Source organism: Peromyscus eremicus, chromosome 4 (assembly GCF_949786415.1).
Source record: "Peromyscus eremicus chromosome 4, PerEre_H2_v1, whole genome shotgun sequence".
NCBI classification, from domain to species: domain Eukaryota; kingdom Metazoa; phylum Chordata; class Mammalia; order Rodentia; family Cricetidae; genus Peromyscus; species Peromyscus eremicus.
Genome location: NC_081419.1, coordinates 131,141,184 through 131,161,145, shown reverse-complemented (window position 1 = coordinate 131,161,145; position 19,962 = coordinate 131,141,184). Strand labels below are relative to the sequence as shown.

The 19,962-nt window shown below is 43.7% G+C and overlaps 1 protein-coding gene across 2 annotated transcripts in view; it reads right to left on the bottom strand.

Moving 5' to 3' along the window:
* Ctnnbl1 (catenin beta like 1) overlaps positions 1-19,962 on the bottom strand; it is a 169,866-nt gene that overhangs the window by 126,195 nt on the left and 23,709 nt on the right. The window contains exons 1-2 of one of the 2 annotated variants that reach the window (XM_059261816.1): positions 10,302-10,343; positions 4,100-4,288 (exon numbers count right to left, since the gene is read on the bottom strand). In XM_059261816.1, coding sequence (XP_059117799.1) covers positions 4,100-4,288; positions 10,302-10,322 — 210 coding nt within the window. In that variant the 5' untranslated portion in view covers positions 10,323-10,343. Of the gene's footprint in view, positions 1-4,099; positions 4,289-10,301; positions 10,344-19,962 lie in introns of those variants that run through there. The other variant, XM_059261815.1, reaches the window with a different exon arrangement.

Sequence of the window (19,962 nt, the reverse complement as noted above, 5' to 3'; positions counted from 1 at the left end):
TTTAGTCACCATTTATCTTGTCCCTTTGACGCACAGGCAAGAAAGAATCAGAAACTAAGAAGAATTTGCTTAAGATCAAACCCAAGTTAGTGCCAGGGACCTCTAGTCTCCTCCTCACACCAGAGGTCACAAACCTGTCTATAGGCCAAGGCTGCTCTAGTGCCTGTTTCTGCACAGCCCATAAGGGGCGGATGGCAGTTGGGGAGCTATACACACCGCTTCACATTCTCACATTTCTATGCCTGTTCCTCCTTAGCTACTGAGGGAAGGTCAGAGAGGTACTTTGGAATGCTAGTGTGGCATCCATGATTAGCTAACTTTGAGCCAGATGTGGCACTAAGGCAAGAGGCTCATGAGTTTGAGGGTGCCCTGGCTACATGGACATGGTAAGATAAAAGAGGGAGGGAGGGAGGGAGACAGGCGGACAGGCCAGCCGGTTAATAACTGGACATGATATCACATGCCTATAATCCCAACACTCAGGTAAAGGCAGTGGGACTGCCACAAGTCTAAGGCCAGCCCTGGTCTACATAATCAGTTCTAGGTCAGTCAGAGCTACCTAGGGAGACCCTGCCTCAAAATAAATGAATAAATATTAAATATAAACAATAAAGCATTTTTAGTAACCTTGCTCAGAGGAAGCATTAGAAAACTAGAACCACAGAGTTGTCTTGCTTCTTACGCCGCAGAGATACCTTAAAAAGTAAATGAACTGAGTATTATATATTGAGGGGTCCAAGTAAAGGCTCAGGGGTTAAGAGTTCCTATTCTTCAGAGATCCTGAGTTCAGTTCCCAGCACCCATACCATGTGGCACACAACCACCTGCAATTTTAGCTTCAGGGCATCTGATACCATTTACTGGCCTCCACCAACACCTATACCTACATACACACGCAAGCACACACACATAAATCTTTTTTTTAACTTCTGAATCACTTATCTTCCCCACACATACAACTAATACAGAAATTTCAGAAATGTTGTCTCTTCAGTTCACGTTCCAGTTTAAATTAATGTAGCAAGGCACCCTGCCTCTCTAACACTTTCCCAACTTCCAGCTTCTCTGCTCTATAGTAATGGTCATAACTCACACCTAAAAGCAATACAGAAACTGCTTTTAGGAGAACTTGAAATAGATCCTTTTGGAAAGCACTGAATCATCCTATAATTCTGTAAGGACTCAGAAATACTAGCTATTATTTTATTATGAAATCTCAATGTTCTTCCTATATTGCGTTTTAAGTGGGAGAAACCTATACATTCATTTTGAGCATGATACATTTCTTAGATTTTATCAACCTCAGGATCCGGAAGCACTCTGCTGGGCTCCCACCCCTCCCAGGTCTACAGTTCAAGAAGGCTTTCCCAACATGGTAAAAACCAAAGTCAGTGTCTGGCTTGGTTAGGACTCAGAGCCTCGACTCCCTCCACACCAACTGCATAGCAACAAAACTTCACTAAGAACTTCCTCAAGGCCTTGGCAGGTCTACCTCACACCTCCTCATTAGTCTTTCCTAAAGTCATCCCCTTGGTGTCTAGAATAAAATCCCTAACCCTTCACGTGGCCTACAAAAGGAAAGTCTGGAAGGATGTGGCCCAGCTAATTGCTCCAACTTCAAATCAGGGCAGACACTGTGGCTGGAGAGGCTGCTCCACAGTTCAGATCACAGGCTGCTCTTCCAGAGGACGCAGGTTTGATTCCCAGCACCCACACGGCAGCCCACAACTGTCTGTAACTCCAGTTCCAGGGGATCCAACGCCCTCTTCTGGCCTCTGAGGGCACCATACATGTACCTATACTAGAGACAAAACACCTGTATGAAGAAAATAAATTTGTTTTAATTAAAAAGCAACAACAGGGCAGACAGCACCCTGGAGATGGCTCATGCCTCCTTGCTTGCTGCTGATTCTTTAGTACCTGCTCATCACAGGCACCCAGTGAAGATCTGCGGAGTAGAGGGCGGGCGGACTGGAATGAAAATGTTTGCTGGATCTTTCAAGGTCACAGAGATGACCTGAACAAACTGTGTACATAAAATTGTTTGGTGAACTCTAGTAATGAATAATGATGCTGTTCTTAATAGCAAGAGACATAGCATACCCCGCATACCAAGAGGGTTTACGCAATGGAACCCTGTCTAGGGAACGGCTAATTCACTTTCCAGCCTCCCTCACAGGCGCTGCTTTCTTTCCCCTCACTAACATTTTGACCACTCTGGGAGAACTATATTCATGGGAGTGCAGTTCTTGTGGGATTTCCAGCATCCCAGCCTTTCCAGGGTTTGGCCTCCTTCCTCCAATTCCTCTCCAATACCAGGGAACCGAATTATCAGTCTTAGTCATCAGCCTCAGCAGTATCTCCAATAGCTCAATGTCAGAAACCAGCGGGAGATTTCAGAAAGATGGATGCTGGTGATGTAGCACAAAAAGGACAATAATATTTTACAAGGCCACGTGACCACAGGGCAAGCACCACTTGTTTTCCATCAGATGGGACTTTGGTAGCAGTGAGAAAATAACTCCTGGATTTTTAGCCTTTTGTGTGTCAGTTTTACAAAGTGATCTCTTTGTCCCTGTCCCTTAACAGAAAGGCTGCTCCCCCATTACATTTCTGTCTCCCAGACTAGAAACTACTTACCTATGACAGCCACTGTTCCAGTCCCCCCCAAATCGTCTACACAGGAATTCTACCTTCCAATTAACTACAGGGTGAACAGTCTGAGCAGAAGCCAGAGGGGGAAGAGGGAGCGTCAGCTCCACACACTGTGTGAGCCCTTCCAGGCTGCTGCCTTCTGAGAGGCAATTGAGAACTCATGACTCTCTCCCATAGACTCCTCAAACGCCACTATATTTTAGGGGCAGAACCTCAGACAACACTGGTCTACACCCTGGGGAAGAAGGGGCTATTGTCGTAACATAGAAAAGACCTGTTTGGAATACAAATTAAGTTTTTTCTTCTTCTCAGATTCATGCCCCTGCCTCATTTTTAAAAGCCAAACTTAGCATCACGTCTTTGAGGGAACTAGAAAACAGCTGGCTCTTCAGAATCCATTTCCATAATTCATATTGAACAAAATGCCAGAGTGAAAGCCCATATAAGTTACCACTTAAGGATTTAAAAAGACACGAGGTAAGGTCATTTTGTTTTAATCGCTGATATTTTACTTCTGTGCTTCTCTGCTCCATTCATTTACTCATTCAATAAATATTTATTAGGGCCTATGAAGAGCTAGATGTTGCTCCAAGTGCCAGAGACATAGCTGTGAACAAAACAGAGCCAGGCCATTTTCACGGGAGGCCAAGGGAGGAAAGTAAATGTAAGATAAATAAGTACTGCAAACCACGATTCATGCTGTGAAGACTATATACAGAATCAAGTGAGAAGAGAATTTGAAAATGGCCTGCAGGGCCACCTTGGAGATGGGATAGGCTTCTTGGAGGAGAAAGCACCTGACCTAGACCTAATGGGAAGAACCCAGGCACATGAGGCATAAAGGAGATTATTCAAAGGCACAGGGCAAGATTGAGTATAACAGCCTTCCTTCGACTGTTGTAGGATTGACTGTTGCTTTGTTTTTCTGAGAAAGGTCTTGCTATATATGTTGCCAGGGCTGGTCTTGAACTCTTGGGCTCAAGTGATCCTCTTACCTCAGCTTCTGAGAGCTAGGACTACAGGCATGAGCCACCATGCCTCAATAAGACCCAAATAGCTAATCTAGTAGTACTTTGAACTTCATTCTTAAAAGCCCTACTCTACCTGTGTGATTGACAGGATTTGACACTTCTTTTGGATTATGGACTATATTTTAAAATGATGGGCCTTCTACATGTCCTCAGAATGACAGGTCAGGAAGCTCTCGCTAGCTTTCTCCTGTCAACACCAGCCATCCTTCCTCTTTGTACCCACGACGTTCCTTATTCTGTAAATCCTTTTCCAGACTCTACTATCCCACCCAACCTTTGCCTCAACACTCTAACGCAGTTTTTCTTAACCCCATTTTACAGATAAGACTCAGGGTAATATCCTGTCCCCAGTTAAGCCACAGATGGTGTGTCAGGGTCACTGTGCTGGCTCCTGCCCAGCTCAGGCTCACTACCTCTTCCTCTTCTTCCTCGCCATCCCTGTCAATAATCTGCAGCAGCCTTTTTTTATCATCATCTGTTTCTTCAGCTGCTGTAGCCTCCTCCTCACGATAACGGCCACGTTCTCGAGGACCAGTCTGCTTGCGACGTGTCTTCAGTTCCTCCTCTTCATCATCCCGGGGTCGTTTTGTGCCCCTGTTGGGCTGAGAAAAAAGAAAAGAAACATAGGACGTTAGAGCAGAAGAAGAATCAGGCAGCCAGGCATGGTGGCACACAAATTAAATCATAGCACTCAGGAGGCAGAGGCAGGCAGATCTCTGAGTTCGAGGCCAGCCTGGTGTACAGAATGAGTTCCAGGTCAGCCAAGGCTACACAGAGAAACCCTGTCTCAGAAGTGTGGGGGGAGTGGGGAATAGACATCAAGCATTCTAGAAGAATCCAAGGATTCTGATAGCAAAGTGCCATGGCTTACCTTTTCCACAGAACAGTGAGGCTAGCTCTATGAAGTTTCAGATTCTTAATGGTTTTACAAATACACCATGACCAATGGGCTTTTTTTTTTTTTTTTAAATGAGGTTGTACCACTTCACAAGATTCCCGGTGTATATAGAAATCACAAGGGGAAAGACCACCTTGACATGGGGATACTGAGTCAGGCTCACATGCCTTGCAAGATACAATCCCCAACTTCCACCCCTCAGCACACATCTTCTATCAAGTTCAGAAAGAGAATGATATATCAATAACTTCCAAGTCTACTGTACTTCGGATTCTACTACGCAGGAGAACAGATGGCCATAGGCCAGGTAAGGGTTGGCCACTCAAGAGATAAAGGAGCAGGGAAAGTCCCAAAGTTATTAATCAGGAAACACAAATGAAACCATGGGGTATAGTCTGTTAGGACAGCTAAGGAGGTGTGGAGAACAGGAAACCCTGAGAGTGCCCTGCTGGTGGGCATGTGAGTTAACATGGCCATTATGGAAAAGAGTGTAGAGTCTCCTCAGAAAACTGAGACTAGACCGACCACCATATGACCCAGCAGTCTCCAAAGGAACTGAAGGCAGTACTGCAGAGAAGTTCCTGCACCGAGATGCTCAGCGTAGCACTACTCACAACAAGACAGGAGCAAGGTGCCCAGCAGCAGATGGGAGAAATGTGGGGTGTGCTCTCCAGAGTACCACTCAGCCAGGGGAAGAAAGGCTATCACTAGCAATATGACTGTGGGCATGTACCACAACTGGTCAACCGGGAAGACATCTCTGCTGCATCAAATGCCACATGATCTCATTTATAGAAAAGAACTCAGAAGAAGTGACTCTCTTTAGTCATTTGGCAAGCAGAATGGCACATGCAACACATACTAACATCCTGCATTCTTCAAATACTTTAAATTTTCTCCACAAAAGTACACAGTGATAGATAGATCTGTGCATTCTATATCGCAAACATTGTTGCACCTAGCCCTTTATGCCATAAGGAAGGAGAGAGACAACACTTATGGGTTCCAAAGATTTTAATAATTCACCACATAAGCGGGTCACTGATGGATCAGGGCTGCAGGACAAGGACTCAGAAGCCTTGTTTCTCCTGACAGCCCCAAGTGAGCCAAGCAGGGGCAGAAGTGGGGTTTATAAACACAAAATTCACAAACATTTGTTGCCAAGTTATAGTTACAATTTTCACCAATCAGGATTTAGAGATTAGAGGCTTCCCTGAATGTCCCATCATTGTCAATCAATATACAATGCAAGCCTTTCAGTCCAACCAATCAGATTAATTTGTTCCTTCTGTTGTTGGGAATAGCCATGATGCTTCTAAAGAACTAAAGATGCATAACGACTATTTCTATGGTTTAGGAAGGAGGTTGCTCAGCCATTGGAGAGTTCTCAGCTCCCCTAGGCCTTGAGAACTTGAACTTTATTTCACCCTACGGAGTGAAGTCTGAAGTCAAAATGGCAGTACTTAGGCCAAGGTGCTTTTGCCTGCTCCCTTCAATATACCAAAATACATTGTGCCCTATAAACAGAGTTGTCAATTCAAAAGAAAATTTAGGGCCGAATAGATGACTCACTTGCTGTACACACATGGAGATCTGAGTTCAGATCCCAACACACATGAGAAACAGCTGGGCATTGCTGTATAGGCACCTGTAACCCAGCAGACAAGAGGCTCACTGCCAGCCTAACTCCAGGACCAGTGAGAGTCCTTGACCCAGAGAAATAGGAAGAGTGACAGAACAGGACTCCTCTATGCACACTTACACACACCCATACATTTTGATCTTTCATTAGTTTTTAATTATGTGTTTGAATGTATGTTTGTGCACATGAGTGCAAGTGCCCACAGGTTGGAAGAGAGTAGGAGCCCCAGAAGCGGGAGCTGAAGGAGGTTGTGAGCTGCTTGAGCGGGTGCTAGGAACTGAACTTGGTCATCTCCAAGAGCAGTATATGCTTGTAACAGCTAAGGCTCCTCTCTCTCCAGCCCCAAATAGTTTTCAACAATAAACATTTTATTTGTATTTTGTGTACCAGAAGTACGGTACTATAAAAGGTGGTAGAGCCTTTAACCCCACAGAACTGGTGCTTCCTAATTCCTAACGGACTCCTGGGGCTTCACTGTCCCTTCGCTAACACAGGGCACAGAAGCCTCCCCCTCACCGTTGTGTCCTACTAAGTTAGAATAAAGCAGGCACTACTAAAAGGAGCTTCCAAACTGAAGAGAAACAACATGGCAGAGACCAAATGGCCCTCTCCCACCACCAAGCTCAGCCCGCCACTAGCGCAACTTTGGGCATATGGTCTACCTCCCTAAGCCTTTGCTTCCTAAAATGCAAATGAGGGTTAAAACCCTTTTCCTGGTGCACTTTAAAAAGCTGCTTTAGAAGGGAAAACACTCTAAAGGACAACAGCGCCAAACAAAGAAAATGACCACTGAGGCAATCCTCTTGATTCTGTCTTCCCCAACAAGACACTGAGATCGGCTCCTTCGTGAATTTTTCCTTCTCCGATGACACCTGCACCTACTGATAGCGTAATAGTGCAATGTGGGTTGTTACTACCACACGAGAAAACGCTGTGCTCACCGACACCCTGCTAAGGTGTCTGTAATAACAGACACATTTTCATCATGCACATCACACATCTTGCCTTGTGACTGCCACTGAGCTGCACCGCGCCAGGGGTGCAGAGTCATTCTCTGTCCATGTGAATCGTGCTGGTTCTACACACCAGGTGATTCAGGGAGCTGAGCAGATGATGGTGCTCAGAAAAATTAGACAGTTCCGTTTGTAGAGTACCACCTGCTTTTCTTCACTCTTTTCTGAGTCTCCCTGGGACACACCCAATTTCCTTAAGTATAAAAACTCAGTATCGTCATTATTGTTCTTACCCTTAAACAGGGGAGGGAGTCCCCACAGTCCAGTAGCTAGAGATCTCAAGATGCTTTTATGTGGGAAGGGAGAGGGAGGTAACTTCATCCTCAAGGAACCAGGCTTCAAACAGAACTCTGTGGCTCCCCAGCAGGTGAGGAACTTCAGCCTCCTGGGAACAGGAATCTTTCAGGCTCATAAAACAAGCCCTGCTGCGATTGTGATTAGTGCAAGCCTGCCGCAGCCAAGTCAAAGCATGAGCTCCAGAGTTCTTTCTCCACAAGAGGGGATTTGGGGATGGAGAGAAAAGGTGGTGGGGCCACAATTAACAGGACGAAGCTAAGTGCTGCCACCATCAAGAGCAGCAGACTAGAAACAACAGTGGTCTTGTCCCTTTAGGACCTACTTCTTTAAAGGTCAGGGGAGGAGTTTCATCCTCACCTCTAATAATCCACTGAAAAAGCACTTTCCTTGGGCAGCACTTTAATCCACCACATCTCTGGGGACCAGAAATAGTTAACAGTTCTGTTGCATTAGCAGGGAACAGGATGCCTAGGGTGCCAGCTAGCTCTCAATAAACACTTGCAGAGACAAGCTGATCCCTTCTGAAGTGGCACACTGAAGAGTGTGCCCATCCACCTTGATTATGCAACTCTCAGTGACACAGTTCTGAAGGACTTAAATGTACCCACAGATAGAAGTCACGTAAGACCTTGGTTAAATTAAAGTGGTATTTGTTAAGTCATTAACAACAATAACAACAAAAACTCGGTAAAAAGACTTCTAAAGCATGAAACACTGTATGTAATCAGGTGGCCCAGTAGCAGCCTCAGGCTTCCGGCTGGGTGCCGCCTAAACTGGGTCATGAGGAGAGGCACGGCCAGTACAAATAAGCTTCCAGAACCTTTCTGACCGCTCTATCTCAACATCACACATACAGGATCGGTTCCTCTTGGGCCTGGCCCAAGAGCCATGGCCACCTCCCTCTCCTGAGGGTAGGTAAGCTGTGCAACAGCGATCCTGAGCTGCTTGATTTCAGCATTTTCCCTCAGAGGCAAGAATTTTGCCCTTTACTCCTTGGTTGTCTCTTTTTCAAAAGCCAGCATTCCCAATAGAGGTTCCACTCATTCCTAAGACTTCAGTGCTCTAGTTAGGAGCTGGGGTTGGCCCCTTACCAACTCTTTCCTAAGTGCCAACTGTGTCTGTGGCTCTGTGCTAGGAAAGGGCAGATGAGCCACCCAAGAAAGACACTGCCGTGCTAGCATTCCACTGTCCAGGATGGGGTACAATCAAATACAGTGCAAGCCACTGGCATAAATATTTTTTAATAGCCACATTTTTTAAAGTAAAAAGAAACAGGTAAAATTAATTTTAGTAGATATTTTATTTAGTATAATATACCTAAAACAGCAAGTTAATATGTAGTCAATATTTTTTTAATGCTAGTTTACCCTTTCTTTAAAAATACTGAGCCCTCGGCATGTGGTTCACACTTACACTCACACTCAGCTCAATACAGACCAGCCCAATTTCATGTGTAGGCTGCCATCACACTGCTCCCTGATGAAGCCTAACCGGAACCAATTTCCAGCAACAATGAATGCAGCAGGGGCTCTTAAAAAGCTCTGGAAACCCACAACAATCATGAAGCAGACTCCATATCCTCACCTAGAAGTAGACTTCTTGATTCCGTTTCTCCAGTCTGCACCCCTGGGAGAGCAAGTGATTACCCACAAACACAGCTGTGCCTGGGAAGAAGCTCAGGGCTGCCAGGCTGATTTCACTGCAGGGAGTCAGGGACTGTTGATCCAAAGGAGAGTATCCTGCTAGGGGTCAGAGCTCAGGCCACCAACACCCTTCTCATGTCACACAGCCAATCTCAAGAGGCTTAGCCATTCTTACCAGTCACCTCTGAGATTAATCTGCTCTGGTCTCTGAAAGGCATGTGGCATCCCTCAAGATGAAGGAATGTCAAAAGCAATCGTTCTTAATAAAGTCATTTCTCTGCTTCTGCTGCCCACAGACCTGGAGACAATGATTAACTCTTGACTTCTAATGTTCCAGAATACCAGCCTTGAATGAGTGAGTCTCCAGTGCGTCTCCAGCCTTCTATGTAGATCCCAGCCTCACTCCCACAGTCACATAAAAGGCTCTCTGAGCACTTGGCACCATCCCACCACATGGGCAGTGTGGCCTTCCGAGGACCCAGAAAGGACTCAACTCTCTCAAAGCTTACTGGAGGCTTCATATGCCTAATCTTTCAGTAACCTCGTTGTATGTGTAAGCATACAAGTGGTACTTCTCCATCTTCTCTCACTCCAACCCTCGAAAATGGAAATCAAAACATCATCACAAAGGCTTTGAAGGAGTTAAAAAATTAAGTAAGCAAACTGCCTGCAATACTCCCTGTGTACCCAGACAATATCCAACCTAAGCTTTAGGTTTCATTTCCCCCTCTCTATTTTTTTTTTTAATTAAAAAGCAGTGAGAAGCTGCAGCTATAATGAGGGGCTGTGGGAACATGCAGTTATATTGGACTCAAAGTAATGTACCATAGGAAGAGGCTACATCACCAGAACGAATCCTAAATTAAAACTCCACTATGAAACCCACTCCATTTCCTCTGAGCATGCAATCTGTATTATCACATTTATAGTCTGTCTCGACCTCAATTAGACTTAGGGGTTGGGGGTGGGGAAAGAATTTCTATAGTAAGCAATAATGGTATCATTATGATAAATTATGAAAACATAACAGTGCAATTATTAATGCATAGCACATGTGCACTGGGATACAACAGTGGAAATGTATGTGCATGTATCTAAAGATAGTGTAGCATTCCAAGTTACCTGGCTAAGGAGATAATTCATGAAAGATACTTTCACGATGACAAAGGGGAAAAGCACACCTAATTCCAAAAGGGAACTAGAAAACAAATAGAAGCCCTCTGTGACCTTGAAATAGACCAGGAATTCTTCACCTAGCAACAAGGAGCTCAGATAACCCCAGAGAAGAATCTACCCAGTGAGGTGTGCACACTATTGCTCAAGTCTTAAAGATAACCTCAGAAAAGGATCTACCCAGTGAGGTGTGCACACTATTGCTCAAGTCGTAAATGATAGGAAGAACTCAGAAGTTCTTAAACTTCCCAAGCATTAAAGTTCTGCAGTACAACAGGAAGAACTCAGAAGAAGTGAAGACAGAAATATCTAACCAGGAATTCCAGCCCAGTGGGTTTAAGCAACTTGTCTATGGTGAACAAGAGTGCAAGGCTAATTCCCAACACAGTAGGCTCCCTCTTCCACTCTCACCCAAGACTAATAGGAAATAAGACAAGAGAACGTTGAGGATGTCACTGGATGGGAGGCAAAGCTGCTATTAGAATCTAGAACATGGACTGGTCCCCATGTGAGAGAAGAGCTGTAGCTAGCAGCCATCAACAAAAGGCTTCCAATAAATGATGGCCAGAGCTAGTGATCCCAGCCCTGTTTTAATAGTGCTAAATGGAGAATGGGTCTGGAGTCAGGTTTTCCTAAACCCAAACCCTGATCCCTCTATATAACAGTCCTGGATGGTAACTTAACTATAAACAGAGACTCATAACTTCTCTCACAGACATTTCTGATGTTTATGTACTTCATAAAGGTGATGTTTCTACAGCACAGGGCATGGTGTGGCCCACAGAAGACACACAGAGTTCCTTATCTTTGTGACACCTGATTTGAAATCAGCAAGGCTGAGGTAGACGGAGACTCTGAACACTAGTGGGCTTTAAAATGTGGATTACTGGGTGGGAGGTGTAGCTCAGTGGTAGAGTTCAATCCCCACTATCACTGGAGGAAAAATAGCCAAAAAAAAAAAAAAATTGGATTGCCTTTAAATACCAAAATATTTGACAGGTAACCTTCCCCCAGCTGCACTTTTTGGCTGTCAATGACAGAGGAAGGACATATAAGAACAAGCAAATGACTATCTCTCTGGTGGTATTTTTCCTTTGGTCTGTTTTGAGAACTGTTAATGAAGAGTCGACTCCATAGCTACTCTATTGGAAACGCCTGTCCACACCTTGCCATGGTTCTTCCAAGGCACTAGAGTCAGTCTGAGCTTTAGGCACCTCCATGTCGCCCAACAGAAATCTATTTGCAGTCCGAATCCTCTTTAAAAATGTCTCTGGGCAGACACGGGCTAGGACTTTCCTAACACCCCTGTTTACCACATACCATCCGACCTAACCGACCTTCCCCATCTTTGCATCTTCCTTCAGAATTTACCACACTGAAGAAAACCCTTCCGACTTACAGTCTCCTTCTCTGATCTCTAGTCCTTGCCCTTGAAGGACAAGTCTAGCCTGACTCTCACATATGGGGCTTTAAAAATAAGCATTAGTTGAAGACAGGAATCCTATTTGCTTGCCTCGTCCTTTCCTGCTGCCTTTTCTTCCTCAGAATAAATGCTTCCAATAGGAAAGCGGGTGTGTAGCACAGAGGAGAAAGGGGAGCATACACATAATTAAATTCCTCCTACCATGACTTTGGGATTTCATCATTTTAAAATGTTCTAATACCCCGTGAGATAATTAGACATTTGGATGTCACAGCCCAAGCCTGGGGACGGACTGGTCTAACCAATCTGAACTGTTCGGAAATCATCGGCTGTTAACCTCTCCTGATTACCTTTTGTCAGAATAAAAGGTAGTTTTCAAACATTCGTTCTTACCAGATGGTAGTGAGTGGCCTGACCCAGAAGCTGCAGACGAGCTGCAGTAATGAGTCCCCCCGCCTGCACTGGCTGCACATTCACTGGTGACATTTTACAGTGAGGACTTCTGGCTCAATCAATATTTGCAGGCATGAAACCTGCCAAAGTTAACATCAGGGCTCCCTTGCAAATTTGCTTAAGGCACAACTGAAAAGGCTCAGAGTCCCTTCCACTGCAACTACCATCAGCCAAAATTCATAATGAGAGATCAAAGCAATCAGAGACAGACAATCCCACCCACCAAAGGACTGCGGGGATGACTAAACAGACCACTTTCCAAACAGTCCTCTGTAAACCAAGGGCCAAACCAGCGAGACAAGCCAGCAGGCCATACTTTTAGGAAATAGCTAAGTGCATATATAATTTGTCTTTGTAAATTCACAAGAGTTAAAACTTAAAAACTGTCAATGAATAGTGGCAATCTACTAACCTGTATTTTTGGAAGGCAGCTATGCTAACCACAATACCACCAATGTGGACATCCACCTATATTTCTGAAAGAAGAAACAGGTACTCCAAGCCCTACAGGAAGGTCACCCCAAAATATAAAATAGAACCTCCTGCTACTCTCGATCAAAAATAAATAACTAAAAGCACAGAGTAAACTAACTACTGGGCAATCTGGTTTTTACCAATATCCACAATGCGGGGAAATACTGAAACATCAAAACCCAGGGTAAGATGGTGGACTAGAAGTCCCCTTCCTGTGACCTGATAAAAGAGAAGGGTCAGCAGAAGGAAAAATAGAATCTCCGCCAAGCAGAGGAAAAGAGGACACGTTTCAGAAATTCGCAAAGGGAGCTGCAGGATACCTGCAAAGTGTGGAGAAAGGGACAGGCGACACACTAAAGAGCAGACCGAAGCTTCTGGCGGGGGAGGGCAGCAGAAGACTTTACGATCAGGCAGGTGGCTCTGCTGAGGAGACCCTGGCAAACCCACTACCTCTGGGAAAAGCACACAGAACTCACAAGCCTCAAAACCAATTTCTGGATTAGTGAGACAGTGTTCCCCTAGCAGACAGTGAAGAGGAATTCCATTTTGTCTCCCTGTGTGACTGACTGACTTCATGGGCAGGGACCTGGCACCATCTTAAAAGAGAACCTATTGTTTGAAACTATACTACCCTGGAAGCCTGAGAACAAAGGAACAACCCAGGAGTGTAAGAGCCTGAAGTTAATTTGCCACAGCCCTGCATGAGAGACAGCCTTCGAGCTTACGGAGAGCGGGGGCAGACGCTGAGAAGCCAAAAGTGCAGGCTACAGGACACCTGACTCGGGCAGTGAAGTGCACAGGGAAGGCTAACCCACCCACGGTTGCCAGAACAAACCTCACCTCAGCAGGTGGGGCCACCGAGCTGCTGTCACTGCCCTAGATAGATCCTGAAGACTCGACCGGCAGGCCACACATAGCTGCATCCTTGTAGCAAAGTGATTAATACTTTGGAGGTCTTGAAAGTATGAAGATTGCCTCTGCTTGTGCAGATCTCAGGGCCAGGGTTGCTTCCAATATCCCCAGTGCCTTGGGAGACGCATGCACGCACGCACGCAGCTAAAGTACGGTCAGCAGTAGCCCCTGGTACCCAGAGAAGGGAAGCAACTCAAGTGAAGACATTTCTAGAGGACAGACACTTTCCAGTACTGGATCAACACCAGCATAAGTCACCAGGAAGACAAGTGCCCAAAAGTCCAACAGACTTCCCCACATGCATTACCAGAGAATCTGTGCATTAAAGGTCTAGAAAGACCTTCTTTCCTCACCCCCATGCTCCCTACCCTTTCCTGTTACTCTCTGAACATTTTTTTAATCATATTTTAAAATGCTTCTTATTTCCCCTTCACACTTTTATCTTTGTTTCTACATCTTTGACTATTGAGCAGTTATTTTTTTCTATTCCTTTCCCCATACTCAGTTTTTACTCCCCAAACCTTCCTCCCTCCCTCCATTCCTCCTATACATATAGTAGCACCATAATTTTATCTGTAGGGTGTCTTAGTTACTTTTTTATTGCTATAAGTCACCATGATTTATAAAAGAAAGTAGTTTAATTGGGCTTATGGTTCCAGAGAGTGAGAGTCCAAAGGCATGTCACCAGGAACAACTGAGAGTTTACATCTCAAGAGACAGACAGAGAGACAGGGAATGGCATGAAACCTAAAAACCTGTTCCTAGTGACACATCTCCTTCTACAGGTCACATCTCTGAATCCTTCCCAAACAGTTCCACCAACTGGGTGCTGGGAACCAAACCTAGGTCTTCTGCAAGAGTAGCTAGTGCTCTTAAGCCCTGAGCCACTGTTCCAGACCCTTTTCTAATTTCTCACTTTTTCCTTTCAAAACGCTCTTCATCCTTCTTCCTCTTTCTTTTCATTTACTCAGCCTTACTTTCCCCTTCCCTGTCTGCTTCATCCCATTCATTTCACATTTACCCTAAGTAATTTTAAATCTCATGACACAGTCTCTTTTCTCATTTTGTGATTTATGGTAATTGGTGACATAGTAGTAGACTACTTCATTTTATGTGTATTTCCATATCTTGCATGGTTTGATGATGTTGCTGTTGTCACAGTCTGTTTTCTCCCTACTGAGTGGCACTCAGGATCGGGCCCTCAAATGTAGGCTGCTCAATAAGGCTTCCCAAATAAAACCAGAAGAGACCCAAACCAACAGAAATGCGATCAGCACCACAGAAACACACACACACACACACACACACACACACACACACACACACACAGCAAGGCAATATGATCCCTCCAAACGATGACTCTTCAATTATTAAATTCAAAGGCCCTAAAATAGGTACAGTGCTGATAATTTCAAAAGGTTGAGTTTACTAACAAAATGACACAAGCAAAGAGGATACAAGCAAACAGATGGATTCAATCCAGGTCTTGATGAAGAAAGTTGGTAGCATACAGGAAAAAGCCAGCAACACGAAAGGAAAATTCAGTAAAGAAATTGAAATTTTGAAGTGGAAAAAAACCAGAAATGTTGAAAATAAAAACCTCTAATGAACCAAATTAAAACAGCACAGTGGAAGACGACATCAGTAGACTTGACCAGGCAGAGGAAAGAATCTGAGGCATCACCAAGGTCAAGGAAACACGATATTTAAACCCCAACAAGGAAAAGAAAAAAGCAGTCACGTCCACAACACCCAAAAGCTTTGAAATATGATCAAGAGATCAAACTATGACCCAATCCATATGACTGAAAAAGGAGGCAAGATCAAAGACTGCAGACACGGAGAATCTATATATGAAATTAAAGTGAAAATTCCACATCTAGAGGAAAAACTGGACACCCAAAAGAAGCATTAGAACCCCAAATGGACACAACCACAGAAAAACCTCTCTAACATATCATAACCAAGTTATCAGAAATATAACACAAAGAAACATTAAAGTGATAAGAGAAAAACTCCAACTTACCTACAAAGGAAAACACATCAGAATAGCTTCAGATCTCCCATCAGCAACTCCCAAAGGCAGGAAAGCATGAAGCAATACATTCCAACCCCTGAAGTAAGCAGCTACCAAAGAAGATGCTATAGCCAGCAAGCCTCTTTCAAAACTGACAGAAAAGGGAGGACATTTCAAGAGAACCCAAATGAAGGTAGTTCATGAAAACAGAGTAAGCACTGGAGGAAAAAAAAAAAAAACAAACAACAGAACACTAATCACAGAGTCTGGATCACAAAAGCACAGGGAAGAATGAATTTCATAAGAATAAACGAACAGACAAGCTAGGAAGGAATCCACATGCCCAACCCACCAAACTCCTAATACTAATGGGGAGAAAGAAAAGAACACAGATCCAATACCAACCAGAAAAGCAAACAAAATCCCAGGAATTACAAACATGTCTCAATAACAACCTTAAATATGAACAGCTTAAATTATAAACAAAGAGACTCACACTGGCTGACTGTATTAAAAACTAGGTCCAAGAAACACACTACACTGTGAAGACGCCCGCCAACTGAGAGCAGGCGGCTAGAGGTCAATCTGTCAGTGAGAAGGTGCAGACAAGCTGATGGAGTTATTTTGCTAACTGACAGACAAAACTGGACAGAAGAGATTTTATTTGTAACGCAACTACACATTAGTAAAGGGAATAAATTAATCGAGAATCTATAGCAACTAGGGGCAGGGAATGTAGTTCAGTTGGCAGAGTCTTTGTCTTAAATGCCCGAAGCCCTGGGTTTGATCCCCAACACCATATAAACCAGGAGTGTTGGCACACACATTGGCACACACATGTCAGCCCAGCCTCGGAAGGTGTAAGAAAGCAGAGAGAGGGTCAGAGAAGTTCATGACACCCTCAACTACATTCCAGCCTCAGCTTGGAATACTTAACAACCAATCTTTTAAAAAACAAAAATTAAAAAAATCTGTAACAATTATAGGCATATATGCACCAAACACTGAGGCTCCCAATTTCACTAAATAAATACGAATGAGCATAAAAGGCTATATTGATCCTGATACAACAGTGGATAACATCAATACCCCACTCTCAGCTTTATCATATTTCTATTTATCATTTGCGGGACATGTGCATGTGCAGGTCAGAGGACAACTTGTGGGAGTCAGTTCTCCCCTTCCTCAATATGGGTTCTAGGGATTAAATTCAGGCCACGAGGCTTGGTGGCAAACCCCTTGGCCTGCCGAGCCATCTCCCCAGGGCCACTCTCATCTTCAGATAAGTCCCTGACAAAAAGCAACAGAGAAACATCGGAATTAAACTACATACACTGCAGGTGCAAATCAGACGGACCAACAGAAATGGAATTCACAGCCTTCTGAGCAGCGCGTGGATTCCCTGGAGGCCTGCATTCTAGCCCTCAAACAATTCCAACAAACACAAAATAGTGATAATTTCTCATATTCTATTAGACCATAATGGAATAAAACTAAAAGTCAATAAAAACATTAGCTATAGAAAGGACACAAATATTTGGAGACTGAAGAATACACTCTTGAATGACTATAAGTCACTGAAGAAATGAGGAAAGAAAGAATTTCTTGAGGTGGAGCCTGAGCAATGGCTCAGTCAGTAAAGTACCTGCCACATAAGCATGAGGACCCAAGTTCATACGCCCAGCATCCATGTTTAAAAAAAAAAAAAAAAAAAAAAAAAAAAAAAAGTCAGTGTGCACCTGTACTCCAGTGCTGGGGGCAGAGAAAGATGTATTCCTGAAGCACATGGCCAGCCAGTCAAAACTGAGTCAGTGAGCTCCAGGTGAGCTCCAAGTTCGATGACAGACCCTATCTCAGAAAATAAAGTAGAAAGACACCTGACATTGGCCTCTAGTCTCTAGACATATTCTCACACACACACACACACACACACACACACACACACACACAATTTGTAGCATCAAGTAAAAATAAAACCACAACTTGTAGACCTTTGGGATACAACTAAGACTGAGACAACAAGAAGTTACAAAGCTTCTGTGCGGCCAAGGAAACAAACACCATAGCGAGAGACAGCTTACAGTATAGAGGACATGTTTGCTAACTACGTGTGGTACAGGGGGTTATTACATGGAATATATAATGAACTACAAAAACTAGACACCAAAAAATTATCCAGTCAGTGAATACGCTAATCAACTGAACAGCCAGTCTCAAAAGAACAACTACAAATGGCCAAGAAAATACCTGAAAAGTATTCAACGTCCTTAGTCACCAGGAACAATGGAAATCAAACTGCTTTGAGATCCCCTCCCTCCTCAATCAGAATGGCTGTCACATACAAATGACAATAATAGTTGTCAACAAAGTGGAAAAAGAAGAACACTTATTCACTGCTAGTAAAAATGTGAACTGGTTTAGCCATTATGGAGATAAGTGTGGAAGTGCTCCCCAAAACATTAAACTACCATATGACCCAGCTATACCACTCCTGGTATTTACCCAGAAGCCCCTATATCCTACCAGAGATACTTGCACACCCATGCTTCCTGCTGCTCTGTTCTCAATAGCCAGGAAATGGAAGCAATCTAGATGTCTATCAACACAGACTGCATAAAGAAAATGTTCCGCATATGCACAATGGAGCTTTTATTCAGCCATAAAGAAAAATGAAATTACATCCTTTGCTACAATGGATGCAATTGGAGATCATTATGTTACACAAAATTAGTCAGACTTAGACACCCCATTTTCTCTCACATGCAGTCTAGCTTTGAGAGAGAGAGAGAGAGAGAGAGAGAGAGAGAGAGAGAGAGAGAGAGAGAGAGAGAGGAAGGAAAGCAGACAGGAAGAACACAATGGGAAAGTAATAGAACACTTGTGACATGAAAGCAAGAGGGACGGACTGTGTGAAGGAAGGAAAGCAATAAGCAAGAGGGAGCCACAGGATGGGAGAGGACAGTACAGTGACAAATGTGTACAAAGTGCCATAATGAAATCCATTACATTGTATGCCAACTTCAAAAAATTAAAAGTAAAGTCTTCAATAAAAAAGGCCAAAAATCAAAGTTACCAGCATTCCCCGTATGATCTGCAATCTGATTGGCTGACAGAAGGCAGATATGATTTATGATTCAGATCACTAGTCATGAAGACTGTACTTAATCTAATTTTCCTCCCCCCAAAAAACTTTTATTCCTTGTTAAAGCCTGAATATATATTCATCTTCCCTCCAAAGGCTATGTAGGTTTCTTTCTAGAAACACAAAGTACACTTTAATGTCCGTGATTTACTTTGACATCTTCTCTGATTAATTCTGCAGCTACATCAGAAAGCTGAATACTGATTTGGTTTCTTTATCAACACTAACATTGGCAGATCCTTGTAGAGCCACTGCAAGGTAAAACATCTCCATTTTAGCAGACTTATTATGAATATGTTTTGTCAGCTACACCAGAACCATCATCACTCATTCATTCACTCCACAAGTATTTACTGAGCTAATAGAACTTCAACATCACTCTATTAGGAGCTGCAGGGAATATTCACCAGCAACCCTCAGCAATAACAACAGAACAGAACTATCTACAAGACCTAATGTGGTACTGTACAAACAGCAGAGGACCAATGATCCGAGCATTCTGGGTTCTAGTGAATCATCTTAGAGTCACGTGGCTCTGGTGAATCACCTGACATATTAATCCTACAGTATAAAAATATTCTGCCTTTGCTCTGCAACCTCAGAGTTGCCTTTAGGAAGATATAGAATGGTAAGATTACATAAAGTAAGACAGAATATAAGCAGATGATCACAGAAGGAAAAATACTGAGTAGCCAATCTGCATGTAAAAGTGGCCCAACTTCATGAAAGATTAGGAAACGTACTTTAACTATGGCACATGAGATTGACAACACTCAAATCTGGCAGTGAAAGTGCTGGTGAGAATGCAGAGGAACAGTGTTGGCACTCGCTCATGGGGTATTGTGAGGGCAGAGCTAAATAATGATGCCGAAGAACACTGAAGAGACTACTCTCCGCAACTATTGCAGTGCATGCACACACACTGTGGAACTTCTCACATCCGCAGAGATAGCTATACAATGCTCACTGGAGCACACGCACAATAAGGAAACAGTTCTTTGGTTAATGCAGTAGTGGTAGCAAAAAAAGTGCACGGGAATAAAAGAAGTTCATGCAGGAAACTGCTAGGCAGGGCCAGGGGACATCATTAAGGAGGGCAGAACATGAAATGAAACCGGGGAAGGAAATGTGGAAAACCTAGAACTTATGGTATTTATTTTTAGAAACATCTGAACTGAATTTGACAAAA